This window comes from Mauremys reevesii, linkage group 2 (assembly GCF_016161935.1).
Source record: "Mauremys reevesii isolate NIE-2019 linkage group 2, ASM1616193v1, whole genome shotgun sequence".
NCBI classification, from domain to species: Eukaryota; Metazoa; Chordata; order Testudines; family Geoemydidae; genus Mauremys; species Mauremys reevesii.
The window spans coordinates 214,808,065-214,828,176 of record NC_052624.1 but is presented as its reverse complement, the minus strand read 5'-3'; the positions used below and the strand labels follow the sequence as shown (position 1 = coordinate 214,828,176).

At 43.5% G+C, this 20,112-nt stretch overlaps 1 protein-coding gene across 4 annotated transcripts in view; it reads right to left on the bottom strand.

Moving 5' to 3' along the window:
- MAPRE2 (microtubule associated protein RP/EB family member 2) overlaps window positions 1-18,772 on the bottom strand; it is a 148,941-nt gene extending 130,169 nt beyond the window's left edge. The window contains exon 1 of one of the 4 annotated variants that reach the window (XM_039527376.1): window positions 18,674-18,772. Coding sequence is in view for 1 of the 4 variants with exons in the window: in XM_039527374.1 (XP_039383308.1) it covers window positions 6,176-6,259 (84 nt within the window). In the remaining 3 variants the exon portion in view is untranslated. Of the gene's footprint in view, window positions 1-6,175; window positions 6,305-18,456; window positions 18,476-18,673 lie in introns of those variants that run through there. The other 3 variants (XM_039527377.1, XM_039527373.1, XM_039527374.1) reach the window with 3 other exon arrangements.
- Window positions 18,773-20,112: the final 1,340 nt, after the last annotated feature.

The window sequence follows — 20,112 nt, the reverse complement described above, 5'->3', positions numbered from 1 at the left end:
ATTACCTTGTAGGCTTTTTAGCATCCTGCATGAGAACGAATCATTCAAACATTAAAGTTGTGTACATATTATATAAATATATTTTCAAAAAAATATTTAGGGAAAAAATATATATATATAAATAAAATTTCACAAATCATGCACCCTAAAGGCGCCAACAAGGCATTCAAGGTTTTGAAAAAGATAGACAAGCTTTTATAGTTAGACCTCTTGGGAAACCCCCTTCAGCTCATTGAAGGCTGCTATCAAATCCCTCCTCACTCTTCTCTTCTGCAGACAACATAACCCCAGTTCCCTCAGCCTCTCCTCATAAGTCATGTGCCCCAGCCCCCTAATAATTTTTGTTGCTCTCTTCTGGACTCTCTCCAATTTGTCCACATCCTTTTTGTAGTGGAGAACCCAAAACTGGATGCAATACTACAGATGTGGCCTCACTGGTGCCAAATAGAGGGGAATAATCACTTCCCTCGATCTGCTGACAATGCTCCTACTAATTCAGCCCAAAATGCCCTTAGCCTTCTTGGCAACAAGGGCACAGTGTTGACTCATATCCAGCTTCTCGTCCACTGTAATCCCCAGGTCCTTTTCTTCAGAATTGCCGCTTAGCCAGTCGGTCCCCAGCCTGTAGCAGTGCATGGGATTCTTCCGTCCTAAGTGCAGGACTCTGCACTTGTCCTTGTTGAACCTCATCAGATTTATTTTGGCCCAATCCTCAAATTTGTTTAGGTCACTCTGGACCCTATCCCTACCCTTCAGTATATGTACCTCTCCCCCAGCTTAATGTCATCTGTGAACATACTGAGGGTGCAGTCCATCCCATCATCCAGATCATTAATTAAGATGTTGAACAAAACCAGCCCTGCGACTGACCCCTGGGGCACTCCACTTGAAGATCAAGCTGAGCATCCAAAAACAGAGGCACCCCAAATTAACTTGTCACTGTTGAAAATTTAGTCCTATATCAATTTACAGAGCATGTATTGGAAGGCATCTAAGCACTGACTAAAATCAAATACCATGCAATTAAAAATGCCCACAAACAACCTAACTGCATTGCCCAAGAGTATCAAGACAGCTGGTATAAGAACAAGCCAACAGAGCTCATCTGCATGGGTTTGTTATGCTATTAGACTGATACTCTACCTTCTCAGCTATTGACATTTTATTACTACAACATTGTGCATCAGCTTCGGAATAAATCACACATATTAATATTGATGGTAGGGGACAATACTGGCCACATAATTGAAGATAAACACACTAAAAGTTTAGTGATGGCATAGTTGGGGAAAAAAATGCAGCACCAGTAAGGTGGATAATGACCTCACTGCAAGGTGAGAGCTGTTGTCTGGATTGTTGGAAAAGGTGTATTCCCCTTTAAGGGCTAGAGAGCCAGAGAGTGACATGCTGCAGCAGCTTCACACCCCTCAGCATGGGGATGCTGACCCATCCCCCCCAGGAGTGACCAGAAAAGAAGGGGAGACTATTTAGGTCCATGCAAGAAAAGCCCTTTTACCTGGCCCATGCAGAGCAGCACCCTCCCTCCCAGGTTTGTCATGCTCTGCTGAAGGCATTACAATAGTCACTCCTTTAAGGGGAGAGGGGGGCTAGGAAGGAATTTCCCCCTCACTGACAGATTGGCCAAGGTGAGGTGAGGTTTTTTCCCTGCCTTCTCCACAGAAAGTTGGGGGCTTAGTGGGGGCAGACATGAAGTGGGGGTAGGCTATGATGTTGCCACTCATTACGTAAGCACGGGGTGGCTGTCCAGGGCATGTGCTCCATAGGAAAGGGACAGGGTGATCAGATAAAATGGATTGGTAGATGATTTAAAGGAGGTATTTTTTAAAGGCATGGACGGAAACGGGGGAGTCAGGGCTCCTATGACTGCTATAACAGGGAGTCAACATCCTGCTCCTTTATAGCTCCCCCTTAACCCTCATTAGGGGGGAGGGGTGGAAAGGTCCCAACAGCAGGACTAGGATGGGTAAAGAGGGAGGGCTGACACCAGGCCCCCCCACTCCCAGGGTATATGTAAATGATTATGAAATTATCTTCACTGTACAATTCTATCCATCAGGTACTCCCAGGCGTTTAGGAATAAAGTTGTGGCCTAATCAAACCACATCCAGTGTCTCCTGTCCTTCCAGCATAGCCAGACAAATGTGTTAGTTCAATTATTGCAGTAAAGAAATGTGCTTGTTTTCTCAAATCCACACCAGCTAAAAACCCGTCAGTCAATGCCACCAAACCACAGCATCTGAGTTTGTAAAGAGGACTTATGACCTTTAGAACTAACTACACCAATTCACAGGTCTATCTACACTTTGAAAATGGCTATTCTATTTTCATGGATAACCACCAACCATTTAAAAAAAACCCTTCTGTTTATTTTTCTAATGCCCAATAATATACTAGGAACATACAAAACAAGTAAAAGACAGTTCTATTTGCTAAAATGCTTACAATATAGATTTCAGAATTATACAAACCAGGGTAATGACTGACAAAGAAATACAAAAACTACTTCTACTTCTTCCAAAGCGGCAACTAACAAATGGAAAAAAATATATAATAATTTATTAGTCTCAGAGCCTGTCACCTATTTAAAAAAGAGCACACTACAAGCAAACCCACTGCAAATGTTAGTGAGGCAAATGTTCAGATATGCTTGTTAACTTTTCCTCCAAAAGTATCTGTGGTATAAATATTCTATGTAATGATGGGCAATGGAATACCAGTGGGGTGACCAAACTTTCCTAGAAAAAGCCAAGACATTTCTAAATATTCATAGATTCACACTTCGGGCTGGGGCACATAATTCCCATCTTGAAGAGACATACCCATTCTAGTTTGCTAAAAACAAGAGTGTAGTTACAGCAACAGGAGCAGTGGGAGGGGTTAGCTGTCCCAAGCGTGTGTCTGAGACTCAAGGTACATACTCAGGCAGCCCCCTCCCACTGGTGCCACCACAGCTACACTCTGTTTTTAGCACACTAGCTTGATGAATGCGGGTATGTCTCCCTTGAGCTGGGAATTATAGCCCCAGCCTGAAGAGTAGAGATACCCCTAGATTATAAAGCCAGAAGGGACCAATGTGATCATCTATTCTGACCTTCTGTAAAGCACAGGACACAGGGCTTCTCCAAAATAATTCCTGTTTGAATTAGAACATATATTTTGGAAAAGCAACCAGTCTTGATTTAAAAATTACCAGTAATAAAGAAACCACCACTGTAGGAGCAGGATTTTATAATTGTACTATGAGAATTAACGTACTATTTGATTTCATCCTGACAGCCACCCTTTTTGAATAGCAGAAAGGAATGACAGACCAGAACAATCCTTATGACTGATTATGGTCACCCTTTTGTTTTAGGATAAGTTTCCTATATGTATTACAAATTAGGCACTCTAGTTAAATATACATTTCTTTGTTTTAAGGTTTAGAAAGTAAAAGACAGGATCTTGTATTGTGTCTATGTTAAGGAGATCAGAGGAACATTGAGGGCCTGAAGCCCCAATGTGAATTGTTTTAGTTACAAGATTTAGCAAGGCTTGATTTACAGTGTATTCTGCTGAATATAAAATACTGCTGTCTGTATACCTTTGAAGGTTTCTGTAAGAGATTGTTTGTGTGAATGAGGAATGCATGCATCAGGAAAAGATAAGGTGTGAAAGCCATCACAAATGTCCAGATGGTCAAGAAAAAGAGAGAGACTTGGAAAAATCAGGAGACAATCAGAAAACATCCATTGTATCCGATGCTAAACATGTTAGCAGCATTGACGACCTCAGAGGTGAGGCAGGCACCCCCGAAGGCGAGACAACAAATAGAAGATAACGATGGGAAGCCCGACAATAACCATCAAATGATAACAGCAGAAAACCCCAAGATTAACACCATTTAAGGACTAATGATTATAGGATGACATTGCAAAATGCATGGACTCAAATGGAAATTTACAACTATAAAGCGGGGGTGTTTTGCCATAGAACTCTGGGTTCAGTCCTGCAAAGCCTCAGAGCATTGGATTGCGACCGACAGAGCCCAGCTCTACGCTCGTGCTCAATCTAACTGGCCATTAGATTGACTCAAGCTACAACAGACTGGTAACTATAAACATCAACTGGCAGGACTCAGTGTGTGTGTGTGACTGAAAAGCATATGCTAACTGCTGTATTTTCAATAAATGCGGCGTATTTGCCTTTTTCCCCTGAAAAGGTTCCGTGTGCTTTGTATAGCATAACACCACAACCCTTGGTAAATTATACTCATCGTTAAAAAGTTGCATCTTACTTCCAGCCTGAATTTGGTTCGCTTCAGCTTTCAGCCACTGGCTCATTAGACCTTCATCTGCTAGACTGAATAGCCTGTTATCATACTGCTACTTACAGACTAATCAAGTCACCCCTTCCCTTTTGTCATGGTGCACAGCAGAAGGCTTTGACATCTAGGAGAGGGTTGTTTCTGGTAGCTGAGCAGCATAAGGGGTTCTGCAACTGAAGCCCAGAGACTTGTTCTGGGAGCAGGTGAAAATGTTTTCTAGCTAGAATGAGGAAAGATGCTTTTTGGCCAGGTTCTGTCATCTTAAGAGGAAACGCTGCTTGTCACTGAAAGTTGCAGGAAGGTTTGGAAGCTGGGGCAATGGTTGGGGTACTAATCAGTGGGGTGGTCTGGGAAATGTTTAGTAGTGCTTGTCACTGATGGGTGGATGTAGAAGGCTTTATCAGCTACAGGAGGTCAAGTTGAGGGTATTTATGTGGATATTGCAGGAAGGTTTTGCAGTTCAGAGCAAGGTAGGAGCATTTTTCACTGGCAGATACAGGTGAAGTCAGGACTGGGAGAAGGACAGGAGCAGACCGCATAACTCTTGCAATGTGTGGAAAGTTTTAGCAGCTGCAAAAAGCTGAAGTAAAGGTTGTTTGCCAAGATCTGTGTGTAGGAATTAGTGGTGTAAGCATAAGAGTTACATGGGATGTAAGAGTTACATGGGATGCCCTGACAACTAAGTGTATAACTGGGGAACAGTGGTCACAGGGGGGTTCCTGTCCATTCATCCTACCTTCGCAAGCAACCGCTGGCATTTTACCCTATGCCAGGAGCAGTGGAAGCCTCCTAAAAGTGGGGGTCCACAGGTGCCTAAACTGTGGCCCTGCCCTTTCTCCCCCAAGACCACCCCCCTGCTCACTCCTCTCCACCCCCAACCCCCATTTCTCACCCTTGCAGACAGTAAAAAGTGGGGGAACCATGGTCCCCAGGCCCCCACTGTTCCAGCACCCCTGCCTGATACAATATTTAGATGGCTCGGCTACTCACTAACTACCATGTAACATCCTAGTCAAGTTTTATATACAGCAAAAATGGTACTTTGTATTATGGGACACTCTAAACAAGGCAAAAAGACCATTCCATGATATACAGGAATAGTTTTGTTTTACAGGTGGCTGTATCAGGAGAGGGTAGAATAGTACCACAGCTCAATTCAGAAGCAGCTGAGTCACCAAATTACTGTAAGATAGGTAGAGCAAAGTACCAAAGAGCTCACAAGCACCCCCTTTTCCACCCACAGAGACTCCCATTTCCATTAGCAGCCCCTTACAGCACTTGATCTCTGATAAACAATTTATTTCTTTGACTAAGGGGCCAAGTCACAAGCTATTGTATGTAGAAGTACACAAAAATACCATGGTGCACTCCAGGCCAAAAGTTATCAGACAGCTCCAGGGAAGGATTAAAGAGCACTAAGCTACAATTATGTAATTAAACACAAGACACATGGAGAAATTATGATTGGTGTATCTTAAGTGTAACAGTCATCAAAGCCACATTAATCTATCTTGATCACATGGGGAGGGTGTTGTGAATTAGCCTTCATTCATCCCAGATATTCACGCAGGGCTTGTGGAAAGTAGAACCCACTTGCAAGTTTATTATGTTAAGGGTTTGGGTTTTTTTTTTTTTAAAGAAAGCTTAAATTTTGCCCTGAGTTAGCTTTATAGAGAGCAAGGGCTGTGGAGAACAAAACTCAAATTCAGGTGCCAGAGAAAATAGAGAGCCTTTAATATACTGTAGAAGGAAAGCCAAGTTGTATTTACTTTTAAAAGACCTAAGGGCGGGGCAGTTATTTTATATAAAAAGGGAACGACAAGCAGTAAAGCAAGCTCCATGACTTACCTTGCATTGCTGACTGTAAGATGTATTTAGAGAGCTATTTAAAGAATCATCCACACTGGAGGATGATTTACAGCGTTTTGGCATGAGAGCAGCGGTGAGGCAGTAGGGCAAAGAAAACCTCAGTACCACACACTCAAGTTACTATTCATTGGCAGATTTCCCCCAGCCAAGCACACCCTTTTATGAGCCTGGCTATGGGGCAGAGTTAAAGGGCTAGCTCCACCCCCGAATCCCACCCAGAATTTGGGAGCAGCTATAAAAAGATTTTTAAGGACCCACTTAGAATTCTATGAGCTTATGAGGTACAGTATTTGAGTTACCTGGGGTGGGGTGAATGAATGTATAGTTTACAGTTACTTGTACTATGTGTGCTCATGGGGGCAATTTGGGAAGTAATACTAGTTTTGAGGATTGACTATTTTGCAAAAATCAAGAAGTTTAGGGCTAAACTGTGGTTGTGGCTATGGCTATCTCTAGCAGGTTTTATTGTCTAACTTTTTATGCGCTTTTAAAGAAGCACACTACACGGATCACTTAATGCATCTGTTTGCTTTGTGGTGCTCCATGGTCAACCTCAGCACAGTGTGAAAAAGATCCTCATCAATAAGCTTTTATCTCTATAGCCTGTGATATAAGCAAAATCACTGATATATGCTACTGAATCATTGCACTGAGCTACTTTGGGAGAAACTTCACCAGAATGGCTATTTTCAGTGGCTTTCTAGTCTAGTGTAACCATATTTCATCAACAATAGTATCGTCTGTCTTTTCAGGACATCTAGTCACCACCACTGTTGTCTTAAATTATCTTCTGTATTCATAGCCCTTTATTTTGACTATTAGTTTATGCTTCTCTTAAATAAGTGAGGTCATCCTGATACTTCTGCAGGAGATCTGGTGTGAAATCTGAGTCCTTGAGCTGCCTGGCAGGATTCCAGCCATGCTTCCAGTGTTTCTGACTATCATCTGGTATGCTTTCAAGGGAGCGATTAGGTGATTATGCACTTGTTAACAGGATCTGAACAAGTAATGGCTGTTACAACAGTCAACATTTCTGATCTTTCCTTCTTTGTGTGAAGAAATTAGTTTTGTTTCTGAATTAGTAACTCAGTCAGCTCTCTCTCCAAATTCTTTAGAATTTTTTTTTAAATAAAGCTAGGCATTGAAAGAAAAATATATAGCCTTTCTCAGCAAAAGGACACTGATCATTTCTCTGTACATATTAAATTGGCCTATACAAGTTAATGAAAATTCCAATATGCATTTTTAGGATCAGAGCACTCAACTTAGTGCCCTGTCCTCCCTCCCTCCCCCTGAAAGAGCTCTGACTTGAAATGTCAGTTGAAAAAAGAAGAAATCTTCATGACAGCAGGAAGCTCTGCTATGGTACTAACTTTCACTATCTCTACTGCAGGGTTTCTACAGCAATGAAAAAGTGATGTCAAATACTTTTTTGAATTTAAACCTAATTTCTTATAACACATTCAGCATAGATGACCCACATCTCTCTTTGTGACTGAACGCTCATAATTTGGCCTTCTTTGGTGTCTGAATTATTAAATTCAGCAGAGTTTAACTGCGCTATAAAAGCAGTTCACTTTGTTTAGAGATTGCTTGTTGTTGAATGCTAATTTGGGGGAGGAGACCACATTCTATTGCGCTGTCCCCTGCCAGAAACCGAGCACAGTGTAAGGAGGAAGAAAATGAGTATATAAATTCAAAGCAGCTTCCCAGATTGCTCTGCAGAGCTATGTACGCTGCCAATTATGAAACCTTGTTTCAGTAATTTCTTCTAATTTAGTGCTAATATTTTGAGTTAAATTTGATAAAAGGAAGGCTGATCTAGTGGTTAGGACACTAGCCTAGCATTTGAGACTCTGGCTTGATTCCCTGCTCCACCACATATTTTCTGTGTGATCTTGGCCAAGTCACTTAAACCCAAATCCTCACAAGTATTTAGGCACCTAACTCCCACTGAAGTCAATAAGAGCTACATGGCGAAATACATTTTAACTAGGTGGGCTCTACCCTCTCTGTGGGTTAGTTTCCAGTCTGTATCATCATGGGGATGATAGTATTTCCTTACCTCACAGGGGTGTTGTGAAGATAAATATATTAAAATATTGAAGCAAAGGTAGATAAATACTTTACATACACGTCTGAGTACTGGTGCATTGTGAGAAATATACAAATTCTTTTCTTTGCCATGGTTTTAAGGTTTTCTGACAGTGGAGTTGTAGTCCTGGGGCAAGCTTCTTCCCTAGATTTCTCTTTGGAGAAGAGACAGGTTTTTTCTTCTGTGTTAGCGCAGGACCTAGCACAATGGGGTACTGATCCATGATTGGTGCTGCGATAGTACAAATAATAATATTCCCCCCAGGTACTGCTGATGTGGGTCAAATTCTGTATAATCAGTGGAATTCCCATTTATTTTTAGTTTCTGTTCTTTCCCAGTGGTAGTAGGGGAACCAAATGGGGGTGTTTATAGGATTGGGGGAGACATGTTGTGGGAGGAAGGCAAAGTTAAAAGTGAGATGTGGTGTAAATATCAATTTTGTTTTTGAGGATAAAATGGTGCACTGTCACCTTCTGTTGCTACTACACTATGTAGTTGAAATACTAGGCTGGGGAGATCCCAGAACAAATTAGACCTTAATTTGTAAAGGATCAACTATTTCTGTTGCTAAAAGCCATACTTACCTTCCATATTTAATGTTTTTAGAGTCATCTTTGGAGACTTTTATAACCTTGATCTTGATGCTAAGGCCAAGTCTTCACTAGAAACTTTTATAAATGTTTATTAGGATGATTTTAATGCCACTTTTATAGTGGCAAAACCCCTAGTTTAGATGCAGTTATATGAGCAAAAGAGTCATGTTGTCAGTATGGCTTATTTCCTTTGAAGACTTGGTAAAGCATTTTTTGTCTGTAGAAGCTGCATCTGTATTAGAAGGGTTTATTGGTTCAGCTATAGGCACAAACCTTTTTTAGTGTTGACTAAGTCTGAGAATGCATGACAGTAAAATCTAGCATGGAATTCTATTGAAATCAATTTGATTTCTGCTAGCTATCCCATTCAGAGTCTATAGGATTAAGTACAAAACTTTCAGGAGCAGACTAACATTGTAGAGGATTTAAATACCATCAGAACCTTGACCCCATTCGGGACTGTGACAGTGTTTAATAATTAAACTGTAGAACCAACCTAGTACCAAGAGTCTCTATGCCATGTGGAAGATCTAGATTAAATTTCTACTTCCAACCTCGCGCTCCATGGGTCAGTAGAACCTGGGGTGATATGACAGCAATGTGCTTAACTCCTGAATTGGGTATAGTGGAGCATCCACATGAGTAAACTCCTTGGCCAAGGAGTAGTACTGACAGGTTCCATACCCAGAGGTAGAGTGGGGCCAGGTTGAAAACCCATGCTGTAACATGAGTTCTCCTTTGTTTGTGGGTCTGTTTCCTCATCTGGCAACATGTTCAGGCAAAGCAGCAAGTGCTGATTACCAAGTTGAGCACTAATGGCATGTGCAGGACTATGTGCTGACCAGAAGAAATTGAGGATGAAACTAACTGTGCTGGAAAAGTCACTTTTGAAGTGTTCAGGCAAAGGCAGAATTACGAGCAGGAAACCACAGAAGGAAGGTACAGATTGAGGGGGCAAGCTGGAGGGATCCACAGGGAATGATCCTTCGGGTGAGATGAGATCAGAGGAGTAAATTGTCTCTGGCTCAGAAATGCTGATCTCTAGCTCTCTTTCTGGGGTTTGTCCCTGGATCCCTGAGGTCTGAGCATCATCCTCATGACTAGAGCTCAGCCCCCCAAACAACTGATAAAACATTTTTCTATTGGAAAAAATGCTGTCATGCCAAAATCAAAATATTTAGTGGAAACATACCTGCTCAACATTTCATTGGGTTTTGCAGGCCCAGGATATTTGGGAGGGAGGGCTGGAAGAAAGGAAAGACTCTACAGCCTGATGGTTAAGGTGCTGGCTTGCACTGTAGGAGACCCAGATGCAAGTCCTTGTTCTCTCTGATTGGAAAAACTCTGCTCTGAAGCAGGGACATGAACTTTGGTTTCCCACTCACAGGCCAATGTCCTCATCATGGGGATATGGAGCTATTTGGGATGGGGGAAGGGGATGTCCTATTTTTTTCCCCACAAAATATTTAAAAGGTCTTATTTTTGTTCTGCACTGGAACAAAAACCATTTTCAAAACCTTGACAAGGTTCACAGAATGGAATTTTCTGGCCAGTCCTAATCACAATCACTTATTTGAACACTGTGACTAGTGCTCCTGTACTTCCAAACTTACTGCTTTCTGCAATGAGTGCAGTTCAGAAGGATTATGGTTGCTGAAGTAGGGCACTGGCAATGTGAGGTATGAATGTGGGTGAAGGCATCCTTGGAACTGGAGAATGCTGAGTCACAGAGGGGAAAATATCTGATTCTCTTTCTTATGATGACTTTAAAAAGTTACCAAAATTCATACTGATCAAGATCTAACTCACCACAATCAATATCTGGGTTAAAAGCTCAAGTTATACAACCCTCTCAAACAAGTGAAACCTTTAACTAAAGCAGGTCATCAAACAAATCCTATACTCTTCATCAGTGCCTTGTATATCTATCTTTAAAAATATTTTAAACTATCAATTAGCTTTAATATAGTCCTACCACTTTAATCTATTGATCAGTAATGCCTTGGCCATTAAACCAGCTAGAAAGATTCCGATGCTTACGATGCTATTCAGTGTCAGGAGAAGTTATCTTGTTGGAGCAGTCTGGTAACTTGAGTTCCTGTTTCAGCAGTAAGCCTGATAAGGTAGGAGCTCTGAATTTAAAATATCCCCTATATGCCTACTCTATTTACAGAGCCTCTGGTTTGGTATCTCCTTGATGGGTTAATTTAGCTCCCATTAACATTAATGGTGTGTGTAGACATGCCCACAATGTTTCCAATTTATTTAGAAAAAAAAGGCGCCTATGTGCATATGGTGGTGGTGATAGCAGGGAAGTGTATTTATTTGCCCCTTCCTCTCCCCCCTCCCCCCAAAAAAAGTACACCACTACAAACTTTTGCTACCATAAACACTTTTGTATTTGAGCCTATAGCTAAAAGTAGCCATCTTGTTAACGGATGTTATCTCTGACACTGACAGTTCAGGAATCCAATGGAAAACTAGAGCAGTTTTAAATAATTAATACCCTGTTTCACCCCTAAAATGTGAATAATTTATTACTAGTATTGTCAATGTTGTTGAAGCACATTGGGAATCAGTTTAAAAATATCTTCTAGTGGCGTTGCACTGCTGCTGTAATAAATGTTAGTTCCTCTGCATGATTTCCAAGACTAAATTTCACATCTACCATCATGAAGCTAGATTCATTGACTCATTGTATTAATACTTATTCTGAACTTTTAAGCTACTGAGCTGAGCAAAATGGATGCTGTTTTCCTTCTCAGTTTGATTTTAAATTGTCCCGAGTATTCTTTAGTATCAGCATTGAACACAGTAATCTACAGACCGCAGAAGGCCAAGGAGCAAGCAAGTCAGTCTTAATAAACCAATCACTGCTCTCCACAATGACAGAACTCATTATTTTAATGGTATATATTTAACTGCTGGATAAAAGGCTTTGCAGGTGTATGTTTTAAGTTGAGACAAATCCATGGGTGGTAATAAACAAGACTGAGATAGTTTCTAACCTAAGGAGTGGTAAGAAGGAAGGCAAGGAGACTAGAATATGGAAACATGCACAGAGAATAGTTAGAAAGGAGTCTTGTGCAGAGTACTCTGGGGGGATTCTGTACCACGGTGCATGTGCAGAATTAGTTTCCTGCAGATTTCTTTGCTTCTCTGCAGAAAAATGATTTTCTGACAGGGAGGCAACAAGAGCGGTCATGCAGCCTTTTCCAGCAGTATGTGTCATGTGCCCAGGGCAGCTGGCAGAGAGGTAAATCACTATGGGACAGGGGAAGACCCAGCTAGTGGCTCCTACCCTGTGCCAGGCTCAGCTGCTAGTCCTGGCTGGGTGGGGGAGGACAGGACTTCCTCTTCCACTGCATGGCATCTGGGGCTGTCAGACCCACCTCCAGATTTCTCCACTGGCTGTAGGAAGCTCTGCAAACTCCCTTCCCTCTGCGCTTCCTGAATCCATTGCTCCTCAGCTGCAGGGGGAGGGATCACTGTATAAGGAACTGCTCCCCCATCCGCCCAACCCTCATGCATCCAGTCTCCCTCATACCCACCCTCCCCATGAGCCCCACTCCTCCTGCATCTTAACTACCCCAACAAGCCACTCACACCTGGATACCCACCCTACTGACCTCCACCAACTGTTCCTGGATCCCCACCCCACTGAGTCCCACTCCCCCAGCATCTGGACCCCCTAAGCTCCCCATACCCCCTTCATCCTCCCACTGAGCCCCAACCACATTCACCTGGACCCCCCCTGCAGAGTCCCATTACAGTTGCACCCAGAACCCCCTTCCCCACAAGCCCCTGTGCAGCCAGATCTCCCTTGCATCAGGCTCCCACACTGAGCTACCTGCACCCAGATTTCCCCAGACAAGAACCCTCTCAACCCACACCTAACCCAGTCACACTTGGATCCTGCCTTGCTGAGCCCACCTGGTCACATTGGTGCACCTGGCACAGAGGGGCGGGGCAGGGCTGGTCCTTGTGCTATGCCAGGTTTGGGTGTAGCCAGTCACCGCAGAGTCTGTGTCCTGGGGGTGGGGGAGGGGAGCTGCACAGTGATCTCCCACCTCTGTGCACCAGACATCTGTGCCCCCAATGCCATGCTGGAGCCCCCACATTTGACAAAATTTGCAGAATTGTATAATATTGGGTGCTGAATGTCTAATTTTTGGCACAAATGCCCTCAACAGTAGCAGAGTAAATAAAGGAAGATGGGGGAATAGAAGGAAATAGGTGCAGAGGTATAAGTAGGAACAAAGTGTTTGCCTGGACTTGAAGGCTGAGGAAGGGTAGAGTTACCCCCCACCTCTCAGATGGGGAAGCTGAGGTACAGTGAAATGTGACACTGCTTTCCAAGGGTCACTGTGTCTCTGTCACACCCAGGAACAGATCCCACATTTTCTGACTTCCAGTCAGTCCTATCTGTGAAACTACCCTCCCTCTCATAAATAAATTGGAGTGCAATTTAAGTGAAAGATGGCTATTACACAAAGACATGTTCTGGATAAGATTCCAGTGGAAGAAAGAGTAGGTCTACGACTCATTATGGTACGCTTTCGCTGCCATTTCATAGTGTACCTTCCAAGTGTTGCACAACTGTAGGAATATGTGCTGAGATCAAAGGCAGGTGGTTTTCTTTTTTTAAAAAAAGGGTTTCATGGCTAAATCCATAAATGGATTTACTTAGCTAGAACAGTTCAGATGTCTAAGGCTCATCTCTGATCACCTTAAGTGTAACACATTATTCTCACCCCTCAGCTCTGTGCAAGGAATCCTCTTTCACAGCAGTTTACCAGCATTATGTGGTGTTTTCCATGGTAATGGTAAGGTGATAACCAGAACAACTGAATTCGGTACAAACTGAATGCTTGTAATTTCCGTATGTTCTGTACTATTGAGGACTAAAACATTTTTCATGCCTACATTTTTATCCCTTTCAGTCTGAATGGAACATTGGTTATTACAGGCTTTTGGACCCTCTAAAATGTATAACACTTACCCAGAAACTAGTTATTTAAAAAAAAATTAGCTTCTGCTTAAGCTGCAGAAACTTGAGATAGTCTGCCCATCACATCAGCAGTAACTGAAGAAGCTGACTTCCCATGAAATACTGACTCTGATAAAATCTGCATCTAAATTCTAAAATTGCAGAATCCTAAATTAGAAGCCACTTACGCCCCCACCCCACGTGAAAAGTGGACAAATGCACATTATCCCCATTGCTTAAGGAAAAAAAAAAATCAACTCCAACTGAAGTCATAAGAATCCATGCACTCAGAATAATTGGGCCAGGGCATAGATATGAATGGCTGTCCTCGTGGAAAGTATCATGAAACTTTTAATAAGCTAGTAGTCAAGATCTCAGGTAAGCCTCACCCAGAGACAAAACATGTGCCACCATGCCACAGTGGGGCACTGATTCATTAATGACTCCGAGGGAACAGTGCTACCTACAGAGTCATCAACACTACTTTGAGCATCATCTGCATTTTTCTTAGCTGTCTCCTATAAAAACTGACCCAGCCCAATTCTTATGAGACAACTGGAAGCTTAATATGATATAGCATCATTTCCCATTTACCACTGAATAGCTTGACAAGTTACTTGAAGTTCTTTAAAAGAATTAGAAACAATTTTGAGAGATTTGACTGTATGGGAGTCACAAGGGAGGAAGTTTCAAACATGTAATTGCCTCCATTTAAGAAGAGGGGGAAGTCTGGAGCACTGATTACTTTAAAGACAAATACAGTATGAATGACATTTTGTAGCTAAAATTATATTGAGTTTGAAGACCTTTTAAAAGTGACTGATCAAGGTTAAAATTGGAATATGTTTCAGTGGTAGTGAATTCTGTTTCCTGCCCAGAAACTTAACTAGTGACTGGGGAAGGTCAATTAAAGTTGCAGTTGAACTCAGGGACTGGAAGCATTGGCCAGAAGAGACAGAGATAAGCAGTGGAGATTGTTTGGAATTGTAACAGTCAAGATGAGAAATGAAAGCATGACTCAGAGTTTTAGCTCCAGGTAGAGTCAGATTTAAAGTTTGAAATATTAAACAAATCTGGCAACTAAACACCATCTGGCAAGAGCACTAATGAGAAGCAAAGGCATTACAGAAGACTCCTGTTCCTTATCACTGAAATTGACATAATGCAGGAAGAATTAACCTTGAAAGAACAAATCACCAGATAGATGGTCAATTGCCAAAACCTTAAAAAAAAAGAAAAAAAAAAAGAAAAAAGAACTGCAGTTTTATCCATATTCAGCATCAGAAAGTTCCAGTCCAGCCAGTTAGAGCTGTTTGCCAAACTATGTCAAATTAAGTCATGGCACACCCCATAAAGTGAGGTCATAGAAAAATACTTCTAAGTTGAAAGACACTTGACATGTGCAGGTATGTGGGTAAGTTATAAACAGGCACCTAGTCATGTTGATTCCAATGCTACAAAGCATAGGTAGTGAGTTATATGGGCCCATGTGCCTGGGCACCAGGAATATTCCTGGCCTGGAGCCCAGCTCCAGCAATGTTTGAAGCTGGGTCTCTCCCTTGACCCCACCTTCTGCCCCTGGGTGTTCCCCTCCCCCCCATGTGTCCCCCAGGGCATTTATACTGTTATTTAAGCCCATGTGTCTTCCGTTTTTACACCCCACAATTTGGAGAGAGGCAGGTAAAAGGAAATATTAGTCCAGAGAACAGGTTTTCATATTTTCACCATTCACCACAAACAATGAGGTCTTTTCTGCATTATTAAAAGAGATCTGTGAATGAAACAAACAGATGAGCAGTGGCAAAATATAGTTAGCAAATGGGAGGAACTATTTTACAAACATCACATACTCTAATTGCATGTATACTTTGCAGCTTCCATAGGTGTTAATACCCCTACTGTTATTATTGTAACTTTCTATGCTGTGATGGCTACATGCCTCATCACTGAATGCAACATGCTGATTCATCAGGCTTTCTTAGGTGTATTCCCTGTAATAAGATTTACCCATCACTGATCTTTCCTATTAATCAGCATTCTGAAGGGTTCCTTTTACACTTCTCTTACCTGAAGTGCAGAAACCTGCCTTGGACAGTAATTATAGAGTTAGCAGCATTGCTCAAATGGATATATACTGCAGTAACTTAAATTAATGCAGAAGGAACGAGTCCTCTTTAATGGCACAGCAACCTGAAACCCTTTGAGCCACAGTAAGGAGCTAATCATAGACTCACCCAAAATGTTTCCTATATCATATCAATGATGGCAACCTTCTCTTAAATGACAAAAACTCTTATTTGAATTTCCATGCACCCTGAAACTCACTGCCTATGTAACATTCACTATACACTACAATATTTGCCAAATTGCTAGCTTAAATAAGCAGCACAGGTTAGTGGATAGAGCACTGGACTTGGAGTCAAGTCCAGGAGTGGGAAATTCTGGCTCTCGTAATGATCTATCATGTGTCACAGGATTATTTAGCCTCTCTGTGCCTCAGTTTCCTCAACTATAATAATCATAGATCATTAGGGTTGGAAGGGACCTCTGAAGATCATCTAGTCCAACCCCCTGCTCAAAGCAGGACCAATCCACAAATGGCCCCCTTAAGGATTGAACTCACAACCCTGGGTTTAGCAGGCCAATGCACTTATACATCCTTTGTAGAGTCCTTTCAGATCTACAGATAAAGGCTGTGTCTATACTAGCTTTTTTAAAAGATCTCCCACCATTGCACTAGCAGTATTTTTACCACAGTACTATTTAATCCTGCTTGGAACAGATCTAGCTACCACAGTGGTAAAAACTAAGTGACCACCTGAGCCCTGTCTACAGTAGCACTCCCACCATTGCTAGCATCAGTGGACGAGCACCAGTCGAAAGGGAAGAGTCAGATGTTTCCCAAAATATTATAATGTAGATAAGGCAGAAAACTACTATGGAAGAGCTCTGATTAGGTTGTTATATGTATAATTACCTTGTGACAAGAAGTTCAAGGTCTCAGATCAGATTTTTTATTTTTATTTATTTATTTTTTAGGACATGAAAGCAATATCAGGGCTCTTTAAATAACCATAGGCAGTTATATTAATCTGCTTGTTTGTTTACAAGACTACACACCTTTTTTAGAAAGACCAAAATAGGAGCATAAATGACAGACGGGGATCTCAAGCAACCCAGTAGTGATGGTAAAAACTAAATCAAAGCTGAGTCTTTCTGATACCCATATCAGTAGAAGTTACTCATATGCATACCCCATGCCAATGAACATATTGTAAGCCTTCTTTTTAAGTCTAGTATACTTGCAACATGTGCTGTAGCTGGGTTATTTTTAGACTCACACTTACTCTAAAGAAATGTTCCAGCAACAGTACTCTGCTTACACTAGACAGCCCTAGTACTGTCATCATTGCTATCATTGGTGGGGTGCAGTAGCAGCAGTTGACTAGACTTCTTCAGGAAATACTCCACTGTTCTAGATAGACACAGGCCGGGAGACCAGCAGGGGAGAAGACATCAGCTGTTTCAGCACACAAGGGAATTATGGATGTTAACTAGCTGGTGAGGTCACACCAGTTAATGTTCAAACAGCTGTGCTCTTTATCAACTGAATCTTTTATTACAAACCCTCTCTCTCTCTCGCTCTTTGAATGATAAAGTCTGGCCACTAATAAAAGCCTTTGCAGGAAACTGACTTCAAACTCAACTAATCCCAACTGCTCCTGGGATGCACCTTAGCTCAATACAGCAAAATATTTGTTTCCCTTTCCAGCAGAGCCCTTGATGCACAAAACGTGGCTCCAGTAGCTTAAGTACTGGAATACACAGCAGAAAACTATTTCGGTGCTGCAGCCGCCTACACTCATTTAGCTGACACACGGGGTCTACTTCCTACCGGGCTTTAGCTGTTAAGGGGACTTCCCCAAAACCAGACCGGTTTGAAGAAGTGATCTTTTCCTGTACGCTTGACATTAGCCGAAAACCTCCCTCCCTCCCATACCTTTCTCCAAATCAAGCGGAAACCTCCACACATGGGCGATGAATGTACTTGCTAGACTTGCTCTCATCTTAAAATAAACAAACTATGGCAAACAAACCCGTGTGCCCCGTGAAACCACATAGCGCTCCGGGCAGGTTAGGGAGCTACTTAGCAGAGGTACTGGGGGGGGGGGAGGCGAAGACTCTAAACACTTCGCCTCCTCCAGGGACCCCCGCTCCCTGAACGCTTGTAAAGAAAGCAAAGCGATGGGCGCTGCAAAAAAAAAAAAAAAGGGGGGGGGGAGACAAGCCACTTCCTGCCAAGCGCGCTTTGTACCTTAGCCGCCTCTTGACAGCTCAGCCCAGTGCAACTCACGTGTCTCCCACTCCGGTCCCTACCCGCCTCGCCCCGCCCGCGCGGCTTGCCCAGCCGCAAACACCCTGCTGGGCGAGGCACTTTCTGCACAAGGGATCGTTCTGCCAGCCGCCCCCCATCCCCCCTCTCCTTCCCGGGGGGCGAGCGCTGGGGAAGCTGTCCTGGGACTCCCTCCACCTCGCGCTCCGCCAGCGTGGCAGCGCCTCTTCCCCTCACGGCCCACAGCACCTTCCCCCTGGTGCGGAGGGGACTGCGAGCTGGTCCCTGGCTCCCGGACGGCAAGGGGTTAAATCTGGGCGGCAGTCCGCACAGCGGCATCTGTGGAAGCGAGGAACAGCGACTCTGGGCACATGCAACTTCTTGCACCCTCCAGCCGCTGCGCCTGGCCGTGCGCCCCTCACACCCCGCCCAGGCGCCTGTACGGCTTTAAATGCACTTGACTCACCTCACCTGCCTGCTCCTGGGCCGCCGCCGCAGCTTTCCCTCTCCCCGGCCGCTGACAGCTGGGCTTTGTTGTCTCCACCCACCCCCTGCGCTTCGCCAGCCGCTCCACCCCGAGAGCCACGTGAACCAACCGGGCAAGCCCCTGGCTGCCGCTGGGCTCTGGATCGCTCCGGGGATGGGAGGAGAGCGGAGCGCGGGGGCAGAGGAAGTGAGGGGGAGGGAGGGAGGGAGGAGTGTGCGTGCCGGCGAGTGGCGGAGGAATGGCTTTGTCACCGCTGTGAGCAGCCACCCGCCCTCCCTGCCTTATCGCCGGGCACATTCTCGGCGACGGGGGAGCCCCGGAAGCCTGATGTTTTCTTTTTCTCCGGAACGCTGGCCCTGGGTTGCTGTGTTACAAGGCCTGGATGGAAGGGCAGCTACATGGAAACGTCTCAGCCGTGGCAGCTCGAGAAAGCCAGGAAAAAATATGCACCTAGCTCCCAACCCCCCCTCCCGCCAACAGAATATCGTGCCAGGGGATTGGTACATCTTCATTCATGGGGAAAACATCCCCAAATGAACAACTTGCCACGGTTCCAAACAGAGCGGCCGTATTTCCCTTCCTTCTCTAGTATCGAGCTGTAGCACCAAGCCTAAGCGCTTTACCGTGAGACAACGAGGTCCCTGACCTCAGGATCTCACAATCTAGGTAAGACCCTACAATCTAAGGACAGGAGCGTGCAAAGAGTGACGCTCAACAATCAAGTTACTCCCGCACAGAGACCCACTGTTGGCATTCCGCCAGGGGGGCCATTCTCTCCAGCTATGATTTTTATAGCGGGGGCCTATCTCCATGGTATCGAAGTGCTGTGGTAACTACTAGGCTATACTTCTAGGCCTGGCTGTTTGTAGGATGAGGCCCTATTATATTTCCCTTGTTTTCTCCCTGAAGTTGCACACTGCACAATAACCCATAACCCTTTAGCTTGTGTTCTACCATGGGCTCTTAATACCCAAATAGGGAAAGGAGTTTGTTTTTTCTATAAAAATCTTAGAAATCACACATGTGGGTTTTTTTTCCCCAAAATCATCTAGCCTGTTCCCAAGAAATGAGATTCCCTTATGAAGCTGTCAACACCACGTCTTTAATACATCGCTTCACAGATGGACCAGTGAAGTTCTGCCCACATAGGATCTACATTTTATGTCTTTTGGCTTTAAGCTCTCCTGTCTATATACATGTAAATTAAACACTGAGGATAAGTGATCTCTTCTGTACATTTCCCCCCTGGTTTTCTTCTCTTTGTAAGGGCAACACATAACACTGTAAGTAAGGGTTTGAAGTAGGAAAAAATAGTGAGGGAATTAGTTATGCCCCATTACCTGGTGGTCCCCACTCTGTACCTTCTCCCCTTTCATAACTGCTGTTGTCTTTTTCCTCCTTTCCCTTTCCCTGAAAGT